This window comes from Periplaneta americana, chromosome 9 (assembly GCF_040183065.1).
Source record: "Periplaneta americana isolate PAMFEO1 chromosome 9, P.americana_PAMFEO1_priV1, whole genome shotgun sequence".
NCBI lineage: Eukaryota > Metazoa > Arthropoda > Insecta > Blattodea > Blattidae > Periplaneta > Periplaneta americana.
Genome location: NC_091125.1, coordinates 177,220,181 through 177,232,986, shown reverse-complemented (window position 1 = coordinate 177,232,986; position 12,806 = coordinate 177,220,181). Strand labels below are relative to the sequence as shown.

At 37.9% G+C, this 12,806-nt stretch overlaps 1 protein-coding gene across 2 annotated transcripts in view; it reads left to right on the top strand.

Annotated features, from left to right (window-relative positions):
- Nucleotides 1-1,144: 1,144 nt before the first annotated feature.
- The window catches only part of LOC138706805 (Na(+)/H(+) exchanger beta-like), a 51,459-nt gene continuing 39,797 nt past the window's right edge, over nucleotides 1,145-12,806 (top strand). The window contains exons 1-6 of one of the 2 annotated variants that reach the window (XM_069836530.1): nucleotides 1,145-1,863; nucleotides 2,177-2,486; nucleotides 6,271-6,316; nucleotides 6,400-6,441; nucleotides 10,323-10,430; nucleotides 10,984-11,065. In XM_069836530.1, the coding sequence (XP_069692631.1) occupies nucleotides 2,270-2,486; nucleotides 6,271-6,316; nucleotides 6,400-6,441; nucleotides 10,323-10,430; nucleotides 10,984-11,065 (495 nt within the window). In that variant the 5' untranslated portion in view covers nucleotides 1,145-1,863; nucleotides 2,177-2,269. The remainder of the gene's footprint in view (nucleotides 1,864-2,176; nucleotides 2,487-6,270; nucleotides 6,317-6,399; nucleotides 6,442-10,322; nucleotides 10,431-10,983; nucleotides 11,066-12,806) is intronic. The other variant, XM_069836529.1, reaches the window with a different exon arrangement.

Here is a 12,806-nt window from a genome sequence, read left to right as displayed (position 1 = left end):
AATGAACTTTTACAATAGGTCCATTAGGAGTAAAAGATGTTCGCAATGATATTGAAAATAAAAAAGCTATCGAGATTTTTCATCGAAAATTCTGACTTCCTAGTCAAAATGTTACTGAAGTAAGAAAAGATTTTCAAAATATAATGCTGATTGGCTTAATAGTGACTTCAATTTTCTGGAAGAAATTTCCAAATTTTTTTTTGCTTCTGTGCCCGTGGATGCAATATCTGGGCCGAGTGGGGGTTGTCCAAGCAAACTATTCAGTGAAAGCAGCAGCAAGAGTAAAAAAAATAAAAGTTCAAAATTATTTACTAGGATGCCTTAGTCTGGAGGAAATCTCTTTCACTGCAGAATCAACTTTACAAGATGCAGCGGATATTTTAAAAGAATTATCAGGAGAATCTCCAGAAAGAGCAACCAAATCAATGACTTGTAAACATACGGAATCAACAAACTGGATGTCATTCAGCACCCGTACCGTACACTGATGAGGAGGTCTTGGCTTTTTTCCTCGAAGTAGTATAAGTTGTGTAGTTAGCTGACTATCTTTACTAGAGAAATTTGACTCAGTTCCAAATAAACCCTGTAAGATGTTAGTGGGACAAGAGACCTTCCTATTCCACTATCATTCCCAGGTTCAATCTGGCAGAGATGTTTGCTGGCATTCGCTTTATGTCGGACATCTCACATTTGCTTCAGATTGGGAATGTCATGTCATTGCCCTCGGAAATCGCATTTTTGTTGCCTTTTGTCTGTCTTTCGTACAATGGCCTGCAGTTGGTATGATAGTGTTTTATAAAATGCCGTCTCTTTCTGTTCTGACTGATTTTCGTGTTTATACCTATAAATTTTAGGTGAGACAGCATTCTAGTAATTAAGTGAAAGAAATTATTGTTTGAAATGGTGATTTTTATTAAATGTACAACTGTTACTCAGAGGAGATTTATTCTTATTAAAGGCAATACATCAGTTTTTTATGTGATGAGGTTTTCAATTTGCAGTATTGCTTGAATTTTTTGTGAGTCCAGCATTTAATTGGGTTTCGGAAGATATTTCTCATTCCTTAAACATCAGCCGCAAGTTCTTGTAACAGCAGTCAGAGTTGCACTTCTAATTACACCTAACAAACAGCTTCCTGACTCGCGCATGCACACTAATTGCAGAGTGCTAATGTCTGATAAAGAATGGACCAGTTAGAAACATACCGGTACCAATTGTACTCCGTGTATCACAAATCAGTCTACTGGGGTTCGAACACAATCACTGCTGACTGAACAGCTGTTACTTTAATGAGGTAAACTGGTCGCGACGTGACACTGAAATACGCTTGGATACGAACCCCTGCTCCTGATGAAAGTGGAGCCAGACGAAATAATGCTAACGTTATAAAGTGCATTCTAATCATCTGCGTCTGGTTGTAAACAGCCTGTTTACTAACTCATTGCAGGACTGTCTCTAGTCTGTATTTGCTAAAGGGTTGCGTCCGTAGTGGGCGTTTCTTGTGACACTGCTTTTCCTTCAATAACGCACAATGGGGGCCACATTTGACCTCTGGCTGTGCAACCCTGTGTGTAGAGATGCGACTTCCTGGTAGAGGCCATGCCATACCTACAATGGCAGCAGACTGGACAAAGGAAGTGTGCCACAAGTTGACCTTGGCGAGGCTATTAGAGGCAAAGTGGGAGTATCGGTGAGGCCAGTCTGCTGCCGGCTGGGATGCAAATCATCTCGTGACTGCGGTGCTTTAATAACACTGAAAGATTAACTAGAAATCAATTACTATATATCTTAATGTAAACCGCCACTCCAACATAACTTTGTGCACGTAGGCCTACTGCCTTTCTTCAGGCTATCAGAAGCCAGGTAATGCCTTCTGATCAAAGGAAATGGGATTCGATTCGCGAAAAATCCTATAAAATTTGCTGTGAGAAAGTTGCTTATTTCATAGGCGTACACAATGCGGTATATTCACTACAACTCACTCATTATCGCAACTTAGTTCCGGAAAACTACTTTTTTGATAAGTAGTATCTATTTAGCAGTATTGTCGCAGACTGATTCCATAACATATTTGTACACAAATTGTACGTCTGTAGGATATTTTTTAGAACTGAAGACGTGTTTTGATACAATGAGAGTTTGCTGAATTGTGCCATGTTGTTTGTTGTGTCCACAGGTTCATCACATTCACTTTTTAGGAAAGGTCGACTTGGTGTAACTAGAGACAGGTGGGAAATCTGCCCCCTTATCAGCTTCCAATGAGAACGTGATGAAGTGGCTGTGCGTGGCCGTCCTGTTGGTGGAACACGCTGCCTGCCTGGCCGCACAGGAGTGGAGCGAAGCCTTCCATCTGAACAATGTCAGCAACGATTCAGTTCATGTCCACGAACATCACGGTATCCACGTGGCCAACTGGAGGTGGGACGAGATCGGCGTCTTCTTCACCTTCACCATCTTTATCGTGTTGTCAGGATTGGCCAAAGTGGGTAAGTTAGGAGAAGAATGGCTTCACACAAGTCTTTCATCATAATATCTGAGTTCAAATCTCAGACAGTGAAATTTGTGATGCGCAAATACAGTGTTGGGGAAGATTTTTTTGTAGAACTTCCATTTTCCTTGTGATCATATAAGCATTGCTATCCAAAACTTGAAATAAATGCACAAAGTCATACTGCAACTACGATGTGCAATTACGGTACTTATTCTTGAGAAGCATGGTGCGCATGCTGACGTCACACTGGGAGCTGGGAATCGCGCCACCTGTAAAAAGTCTCTTGAAACTTATGATGACTGGTGTGTGCAAAAGGAATATGCAGTAGAATACCGGGTTGTGCTATATATGGCTGCAGCAACCATTCAAAGAAAACTAACGGGGCAAACAAAGATACTTAGAATTACCAAAGGACAAAGATGTAGAGAGCATGTGCCCTGCTTGTCGAAGGGCATACAAATTCAATTTAAAGCACGGCAAGTTATGATTTCGTAAACAAGAACACCTGTTATGACATTACAATTAAACTTCATAACAGTAAAATGCTGATTAAAGTAGGGTGACCAGACATCCCTTTTTTAACAGAATTGTTCCTTTTTTCAACCTCTTGTCCCCTGTCCCGAGAAAAGTATGCTCGGGACGTCAAATGCCCTGTTTTTTGTTTAAATGGCATCCCATTTCCCTAAATTATTGTTAAAATGTTCCTTTTTCTATTATTTTATTTAATAATCACGTAAAACATTGATTAATTTTATCTCTTTCCATCAGATATCACCGTAATGAATTCAATTAATCCAGACTAGTTGCAATATAAAAAATTGTCAGCAATGACTTAAGCCAAGTAACCATGCTACTCTGTTATGTACTTGGATAATTATTATTATAGCCTAGTTATTGTAAACAGTGTAGTACTGATATTTATTACTTTAAAATAAATAAAACTGAACCTTATTGCTCACTGACATTATATAAACACAATATATTTAGATAAAATGTTGATTCATGTCAACTGTAATAAGTATCCCGTTTTTTCATTTTGGAAATCTGGTCACCGTAGATTAAAGTATTTCCCATGATAGTAGAAACATTAGAATGCACCCATTTCCGAATGTATTAAATATTATTGAAATGGAGATTTATTATTATTATTATTATTATTATTATTATTATTATTATTGGACATTAATTGAAATGGGCAGGGCATGTAACACATATACTCGAATCCAGAAATGCATAAGTATAATGTGTTAGTTGGGAGGCGGAGTTCGAGACATTGATGGGAGGATGATATTAAAATGGATTTGAGGAAGTTGAGATATGAAGGTAGATACTGGACTAATCTTGCTCAGGATAGGGACCAATAGCAGGCTTATGTGAGGGTGGCAATGAACCTCTGGATTATCTAAAAGCCATAACATTATTATTATTATTTTATTGACACTTACTATTTCCTTATCGTATTATTTCGTGACTCCACACGTTTTTCATAATTTATGTTGGTGATGCAATAACCCATAGAAAATAGCCATTCTAATGCAGCCAGTAAGATTATAATTAATGTATGTTGTAATCTGTCTCACTGGCTAGCTACTTATTAAAAATTGGTTTGGTTTCACTTATTTAGAGACATTCTGTTCAACCAATATGGTTCGAAATGTTAACACCTATGTTAATTCATATTGTAACTTTTAATACAAAACAATAATGTAACTTTATTGTTTCAACAATAATCACTTTCTATAATTTACTTTAAACGCTCCCGTCAACAATGGGATTTCTACTCCACACAGCAACTCAGTATTCGTTATTGCACTCCACAGACGACAATGACAATTCACTTTGATTATTGAAAACAACAATGTACTGCTAATCTCAACTAATGTTCACAAAGCACTATTTACAACACAAAACTGTCAGTTCTCAGTTCACAGTTCATTTGCCTTGGCTAGTTCTTCTAGTTCAGTCACTCGAGTTCACAGTATCTCGAACCCCAGACCTTCAGAGACAGTCCACTGAACTTCGAACTCAGGTCCCCCAACTGCGGTCCACTGCACTCGAACTCAGGACTTCGGACGCTCACACAGCTGCGAACACACTCAAGTCGAACTCCGGTCTCACTGCCACACACTGCTTGCTGACAACTCTCTTCTCCTCGCGTCCTGTATTTATTACTAAACCATAGTTTCGTGAAATTACGATTTCGCGATCAATCTACAGATGCCGAGAAGATGGCGCCTATCTAGACTTCTCTGGATTTCTCCCCTCTCCCTTCGTCACAGCACATGCCCTAGGAAGTAGATGCGTGCGCAACTTCATTTGCCGCACCCAGCCACTGCTGACCTTGCCCTCCTTCTGCCGGTCGCGAGATCGAATCTCACGTGGCTGTCACAATATTCTGAAACTGAAATCACTGCCAATATACAAAATATTACTGCCAATAATAATACGAATAATCACGTAAGTGTAACGTTATTGGCATGTAAAAATATGTGTCAATAATATTATGTTACTAGCAAAGAAAAAAACTATTATTTGTATATCCAGTGCTGAAGTCCGTATTTCACCAAAATGGACATCATAATGAACTAGAGTAGTCACTCTAAATAATTGAACTTAATCCATACGCTAACACGAGATCAGTTTAAATCACCACCATTACCATGGCCGACTCCCTAGATTTTAACTTATTAAATAATATATGCGAATTCTAAATGAGGCAGTAGAGCAAGTGGACAGCTTCAAATACTTGGGGTGTACTATAAGCAGTAACATGAGCTGCTGCCAGGAAGTCAAAAGGAGGATAGCAATGTCAAAAGAAGCTTTTCATGGAAAAAGGAGCATCTTCTGCTGACCTCTGGAAAAAGAACTAAGGAAGAGGCTAGAAAAGTCTTTTGTGGAGTGTGGCATTGTTTGAGGCAGAAACTTGGACTTTACGATGAAGTGAAGAGAAGCGAATAGAAGCATTTGAAATGTGGATAGGAGGAAAATGGAACATGTGAAGTGGACAGACAGAATAAGAAATGAAGATGTGTTGGAAAGAGTGGGTGAAGAAAGAATGATGCTGAAACTGATCAGTCCACACCTGTGGAGTAACGGTTAGCGCGTCTGGCCGCGAAACCAGGTGGCCTGGGTTCGACTCCCGGTCGGGGCAAGTTACGTGGTTGAGGTTTTTTCCGGGGTTTTCCCTCAACCCAATATGAGCAAATGCTGGGTAACTTTCGGTGCTGGACCCTGGACTCATTTCACCGGCATTATCACCTTCGTCTCATTGAGATGCTAAATAACCTAAGCTGTTGATAAAGCATCGTAAAATAACCTACTAAAATAAAAATAAAATAAATAAGAAACTGATCAGGAAGAGAAAAAGAAATTGGTTGGGTCACTGGGTAAGAAGAAACTGCCTACTGAAGGATGCACTGGAAGGAATAGTGAACGGGAGAAGAGTTCGGGGCAGAAGAAGATATTATCAGTTGATAGACGTCATTAAGATATATGGATCATATGAGGAGATAAAGAGGAAGGCAGAAAATAGGGAAGATTGGAGAAATCTGGGTTTGCAGTGAAAGACAGCTCTTCATCACACGAACGCACCCACACAACAGGCAGCGAAGTTGAGATAGCGCCGAGATCTAGTAGGCTCTGAGGATGGTGTCGAATAGCACCGAAACAGCTGTAAGCCGCACACGCTTACATAATTAACACGAGTAAGATCGCCATTTAATCAATTATTTCTGTTTATTGTATTTAAAGAGAAATTTATACCTGTGTCTCTTTTTCAGCCTTCCACCATGCTGGTACCATCTCAGAGCACATCCCTGAGTCATGGTGAGTGTCCCACCCGCAGCTTCTTGTGTACTGCATTGTAGGCTATGCCCCTACACTAAAATTTGTGCTTGTCTTGTCCGCAGTCTCATGATCATCGTTGGTGTTACTGTTGGGGGCATCATCTAGTAAGTATCACGAGGACTTCTGCAAGATTCTGACTGAAAAATCTCATTATACATTTTACAGTTATATTCTTTTATCATGTTACTATCAATATTCTTGTTTATGCAGTAGTTCATTTCCATAAGCTCTTACTACAAGATGTACCATCCACCTGAATAATAAGATAAAATCACAATCTTAATGTCAGAAAATATATCCGACTTTGTTTATAAATTCTAGATGTAATTAATTTTGCAAAAATTACATAAAATAATTATTACAGGGCAAATCAAAATGATGGACTGATTTCAGTGATTGATTATGTGAAATCTAATGAACATATCATATTGTCAGACGTGTGCTTCGAAAGGTAAAATTTCAAAGTTTTCTTCACACACATCATAAGTGCTCTATGTGAGCACTGCATAACACGACATATATCAAGCCGATAGTCAATCTCCTGCCAAACCCTTGTAGCAGGTCACAGTCAATAGCTGCTGTGATGTGGGCACGCAGATCGTCATTGGAAGTGGTGGTACATAAACATGATCCTTTATAAACTCCAAATGAAGAAATCACATGGGGTCAAATCAAGAGAACGAGGTGGCCAATGAAGTAGATTGCATCCCTCACACATGCACAGCCTATCCCTGGCTGTTGTTCCACAGCAGTTCCCCAAATCTTCACATTGTGCTTATTCACTTTGCGTGAAAGGTGGAAAACCTCTTCATCACTGAAAATTAACCTTTCAGAGAACCCATCCTCTTCCATTCATGTGAGGAGATCAGGAAAGAAATACGCTTGCAAAGCATAGTCTGTGTCTTTTTGAGGCTTGAACCAGTTGCAAGTAGTAGGGTTTCACTCGTAATCAAACATGCAGAAGGATTTATGTTCTCCAGTCAACGCCATTTTCCTCCACTGTTCTGCTGCTGACTCCTTGTGGACGAAAGTGGAAACGATGCGGGGAAACTAAACTTTAAAAATTTACCTTTCGAAGCACAGTCTCTCAATACAATACGTTCATTTGTTTTCACACAATAAATTACTGAAATTGAGTCCACTATTTTGACTTGCCCTGTACTGTTTTGTAGTCTATTTTAATAATATTTTCTTCTTTCTGGCAGGCCTACAGTCTCATCCCACCATTTTAGTAGACAGCTCAAAAATTTTTTTCCTCGTGGATAATTTTTGTAGGATTTGTCAAGGTACCAGTACCAATTCTTTGAGAATTCATTGTAAGGACAAGAGATCTCCACTTTGTTCTTTAATTTTGAATGTTTTCCGAAATTGGGTGGGTGGGTGGGTGGGTGGGTGGATGGATGGATAGATGGATGGATGGATGGATTATTAACCGTTGGAATACAATTATTCATGGCATCGTCAGTGTACATTAATCTAACAATGATACAGTAATTTTACAGCCATCTTAATCTATGGTAACATGTCACATGCTTATTTAATAGAATACTAGTTACTTAGAATATAATGTACTTAATCACTAAGCAAATAACGTACTACTAATACTACTAATTCAGTCAGTAATGCATAACACACTAGAATAGTTACTTGTAAATAAGATTCTGAGTTTATTTTAAGAGATACACAATTAATTTATTTTGTAATCACACACTAGCCGGCAATTGATTTTCTTTCTTCTCAGTCTTGGTGCTGCCTCTCTTCCAGTACATGAAACAAGAGAGAACAGAAGGGCAGTACTCACAAGAACAAATGCTAAAGCTAGCTGCTAACTAAAACAAAGAGAAAATATGTACTGGTAACAATTAATTACAGAAAATAATACAAAGTATGCAATGTTTTTCATAATATGCAGCTTTGTTTTAAAATAATAATGTTACATTAAATATTATTCAACATTTCTTAAGTGTCTCATATATTATTCCATATTAGTACATACCTCACATTGTAAATAATAGTCCGATTCCCGCCATGTTAATATTTGTATTTGTGGTCGTAATACCACACCTCTCCTTTAGATGTCAGCTCCGCAACATTTCGCACTCACGTCAATGCTGCTAGTATATAACTGTCCGGAATTATTATAGTAAGGTATTTGCTATTTGCTGTAACTACGTTTACTTGACACTTTTTAACAGCCACTCTTGGCAACTCTTGTTGTCTTGGCACATTCGCCTGTCCTGTCGTACGAATCGCCAACTCTTGTTTCCTGTCGTCTGCTCACTGCCTCACTTGGGCCTCTTGATCATATTAAGTTGCTGTGTTGGCTCGTCAGTCTTCGACTCCTTTTGGCTCAGCTGATTCTCTCCTCTCCAGTCACTCCTATCTGAATCTTGCTTTTGTTGACGCTTCATTTTCTCTCCTAGTTGACCTCCTTCACCAAAGTTCATGGTTTTTTAAATTCTTCTGTCAGTATTCCAATTCATGTACCTTTTCATTTATTTTTAATTTGTCATTGCCCCTTATTCTTGCCTCCTTTAATGTAGTAATAGCTTTATTCTAGTTCTCATTTAACTGTAATCTTTCTCTGGCCTAATTCCCATTCCTTTCAGGTTTCTCGATCTACTCATAATCAATTCCTCCAGTCTCATACTTACAAGTTTGACTAGGATTGGTCGGTTCCTGTCCTTTCCATATGCCTCTTGTATATGACATTTATTTAATTCTAGTCCGAAAAATTCCCAACACAAGTTGTACATAATTTCATATGTTTCACGACTATATTCTCGTCAGTCTTCCTTAAGTGCGAAAACTATTAAATTTTTCTTCTCTGGTTGAATTCTAAATTCTCAATCTTGATCTTCATTTGTTTATTTTCTGTCTATGTTCTTCTATGCTGGTTATGAAGCCGGCTGTACATTTCGTATTTGTTGTCTAATCATTTCAAGACCATCTTTCATTTCTTCTCTAACAATCTCTCAGAGATTTTGACCTGCCTCATTTGCGGGTTCATTTCAGTTCGTCCAATTACTAGCTCGTACTATATTTCTGACTCTGTGCAATATCACAGTTTGCAGTGAGGGAAGAAAGGTAGTAAAAGGTTGCACTAATCTGTGAGAAAAAGTATGAATAAACTCTCACCTTACACTTATGCAAGCAATGACCAAAGTATTGGAATGAAGACAACTAGATACCTTTTGTTTTGCTTTTAGTACTCTGATGCCAGGACCAAGATGAACTACTTCGGACTCAACCATCAGTCAAGGGCAGAAATATAATAAAACATGTGTACTATAATTGCTTCTACACCCGTCTTAACTCCTCCTCAACAATGCAATCTTGTCTTCTTTCCATCCTTCTTATGTTGAAGCCACCTATTCCCAATCTATGAACACTAATATCGACACCCATCTTTACTTCACTTATACATTGGGTCTATATTGTGCCTTCACTTACATTTGATTCTCCGAGATTTGTAAATGTGTAATTTTGCATATCTTTGTTGTACATTGTGATTTATTTTTTGCATTCCTTTAAGTGCAGCATTATGAATTTTCTTCTCATTAGGGTTATCATGAAGCTGTTCATCTTTATCGACAGTGCTCCATACTTTTCAAGTTGCAAAATTAAATATACTGTATTTTCTTTGCTTTTTCTATCTCGTATCCTTTTTCATGTCACAGTTATCATAAAAATTTCTCTTCTGGCTTCTTTTATTATGATACTTGAAGGCAATTATTAAGTCCTTCCAATTCGGGGATGGCATATTTAGCATCTGCATGTGATGACTCGCTGCTTAGTAGTGATGACGGTCAGCCATGTGAGCCCAGTGCACCAACATGCGCGAGCTTCTTTCTCAGGCTTTGGAGTGTGTGCGGGCGACTGCTTACTCATAGAGCGTGCAGTCCAAGCACGTTGGTTTCACTTCCATTTATATTCCAGCTTCGCCCCAAAGCACCAGTAAAGTGTGTTCTCTTGTCCCCCACAGCGCATGTGGGGTGTCACCATCGAAAGAAGATGCGCCACCTGATGGTGAGGATCGCCTGACCTTCCCAACGTTCACGCCTCGCCTGTTTTTCCTCATCTTATTGCCACCGTAGGTACTCTTCATATTGAAAAGGAATCCTTCGGAATATGTATGAATAAACTTCCTTGTGTTAAATTTTAACGTACCTTGTTAACATGTTTCGACCTATTTTGGGTCATCTTCAGAACTGGTCGTTGTTGGTCTTGTTTCCTGCGAAGAAAGTCTATTCATGCATATTCCGAAGTGATACAGTGTTAAAAGTTGTGTAAGCAAGATGTGTGAATCCTTTGACTGTCACACTAAACAAGTTATGCAAATTGTAGCACAAGGGAGAGATCATCCTTCTCCTCGTGGATTTCAGATGCATCCGAACTGTTTTATTTTAATTTTAAGATATTTATGATAGTTTTAACTTCAGAAAAGGATATTTAAACTTAAATCTTTCATTTTCGCCTAAGCAATTTTACAACTAAGAATGAATTGTCTGTTCTTAGTAAGGAACAGAAAATTCATCAGGCATTTATGCACTTGATAAAAAATTATGATGGTGATGATAATAAGAGTAAGGTACAAGTGTCCCTTTAGATGCCACCAAGGCACCTGGTGCATGCTGATGTTGCAGGGTGGTTCTGGAGAGTGCGTACTCGCTGTACAACCGCGCCTTCAGCTACAACGTGTGCACCATCATGCTGTATGCTGTTGTGGTGAGTGCATCTGCTTTCGTAAGAATGAATGCAGTGCAAGCCCTCTTCTTTCTGTGACGAGGACAGTGTTGTTGTGTTGATTCTCACGCACTCTGACTTCCAAGCTAAAGTTCAGTGAACTACATCTATTTTATGTCTGCTTGCTTTCTTTGGTCCATGAGTTTTGCTGAAAATTCTTAGAACAATGTTGCATATCTAAATAACACAATCTTCTACATTGACATGAATTTATTGTTATTGATATTCAAGCATTTGAGTTTAATGAGGAATAGTGGGATCATTACATGTTGTTGATATAATTCTTGGAAGTCCCAGGAAAGAAATGGTTAAATGAATTTTCGCAATCATTTAAACTAATTATGGAGGAATTGTAATATTTAATATTCTATTGGGTTTTCCTTCTGGACATTGCATTCTGTATCTGTCGGAACTTTGTACAAGTTTTAATTTTATTTTTAAAAATTATCAAAATTTCACCCACCTCCTCCCTTAAGGGCAGATTCATTAGAATATTATGTTTTGTCTATTTTACCTTCAATTTATAAATTATAATTTAATTTCGCAAGTAGCATTTGTACATAAAGTTGAAAAGCTGAAAATGTGCATTTTAAAATAATTTTTACACACTTTTATTTTTTACTGCATTTACTCAAGTTCAAATGCTATAGGTTTCACAAATTTCATGGTAAGAATTTGAATTTGAAATTTTTACTCCAGGTTTGGAAATATGGTTAACAAAACAAGAGAGTTCTTTTTTTATATAAAGTAAATATTTTCAAAATTAAAAGATAATCCGGAGACAAAAAAATTAAATTTTTAAACTAATTGGGTTAAATTTTTTTAGGTTTGATAAATGTATTATATGTAGTATGCAATGTCTGCATCCTACTCCAGCTGGTCTTTTTGTATGTAGTATTCAGATTTGGGTAAATATTTGGAATGTTGTTTTTTCAGTATTCACAGTCATTACATTGTTGGCATCCCAGTTTTGTATCATTTTAAGCATGAATGTAACCTTTTCTTAAGTGGGCACCAGTTTTTTTTATGATGGTTACATCACCCACTCACCCAAAATCCCCAGTATGAGTGGAGGGCCGCATCTGTTGTTGGACATTGTGTTCATTGGACCATTGGGAGTATTCTTTTGAATCCACTGACCATTCTCCCAATTGGCCCTTGACGCAGGCCAGCCTTAATTGGTAAACTAGCATTTTGTTTATTTCTGTTGTTGTGATTATATCGCCAATACTCGGTCTCCAGAGCAGGCTGAGGATGAGACTTGCAACCCCATGCAAGCTCTAACAAAAACCCACGATAAGACTAATGTTACAAGAACAGGCACTAATTGAACATGAAAAATGTTAAGGCTACCAGCAGAAAATGGGATAAAAGGCAACTATAACGAAGCAGATTGAAAATACAAGAAAGTTTCTTATCAAAAGTCACAGAGATAAAAACAAAAATCAATTTCCCTAAATCAAAGGAAAACATTTTGACTAAAGAAAACCCGTTAATTTCCCAACCAATTCACGTTCAATTAAAGTTGGAAGAACCAGTTACAAACTCTGAAAGGCCCACCCATACCAGATGGCTACATGTAGAAGATCAGAAATATCATGCCCACTATTTTCATTTTACCAGCCAGTTGAACAACATTCAACAGAAATAACAGCTATCCACATCTCCTTTCAAATAGACAAATTTTAAAAAGTTGTTATTTTCTGTGACTCAAAAGAAGCAA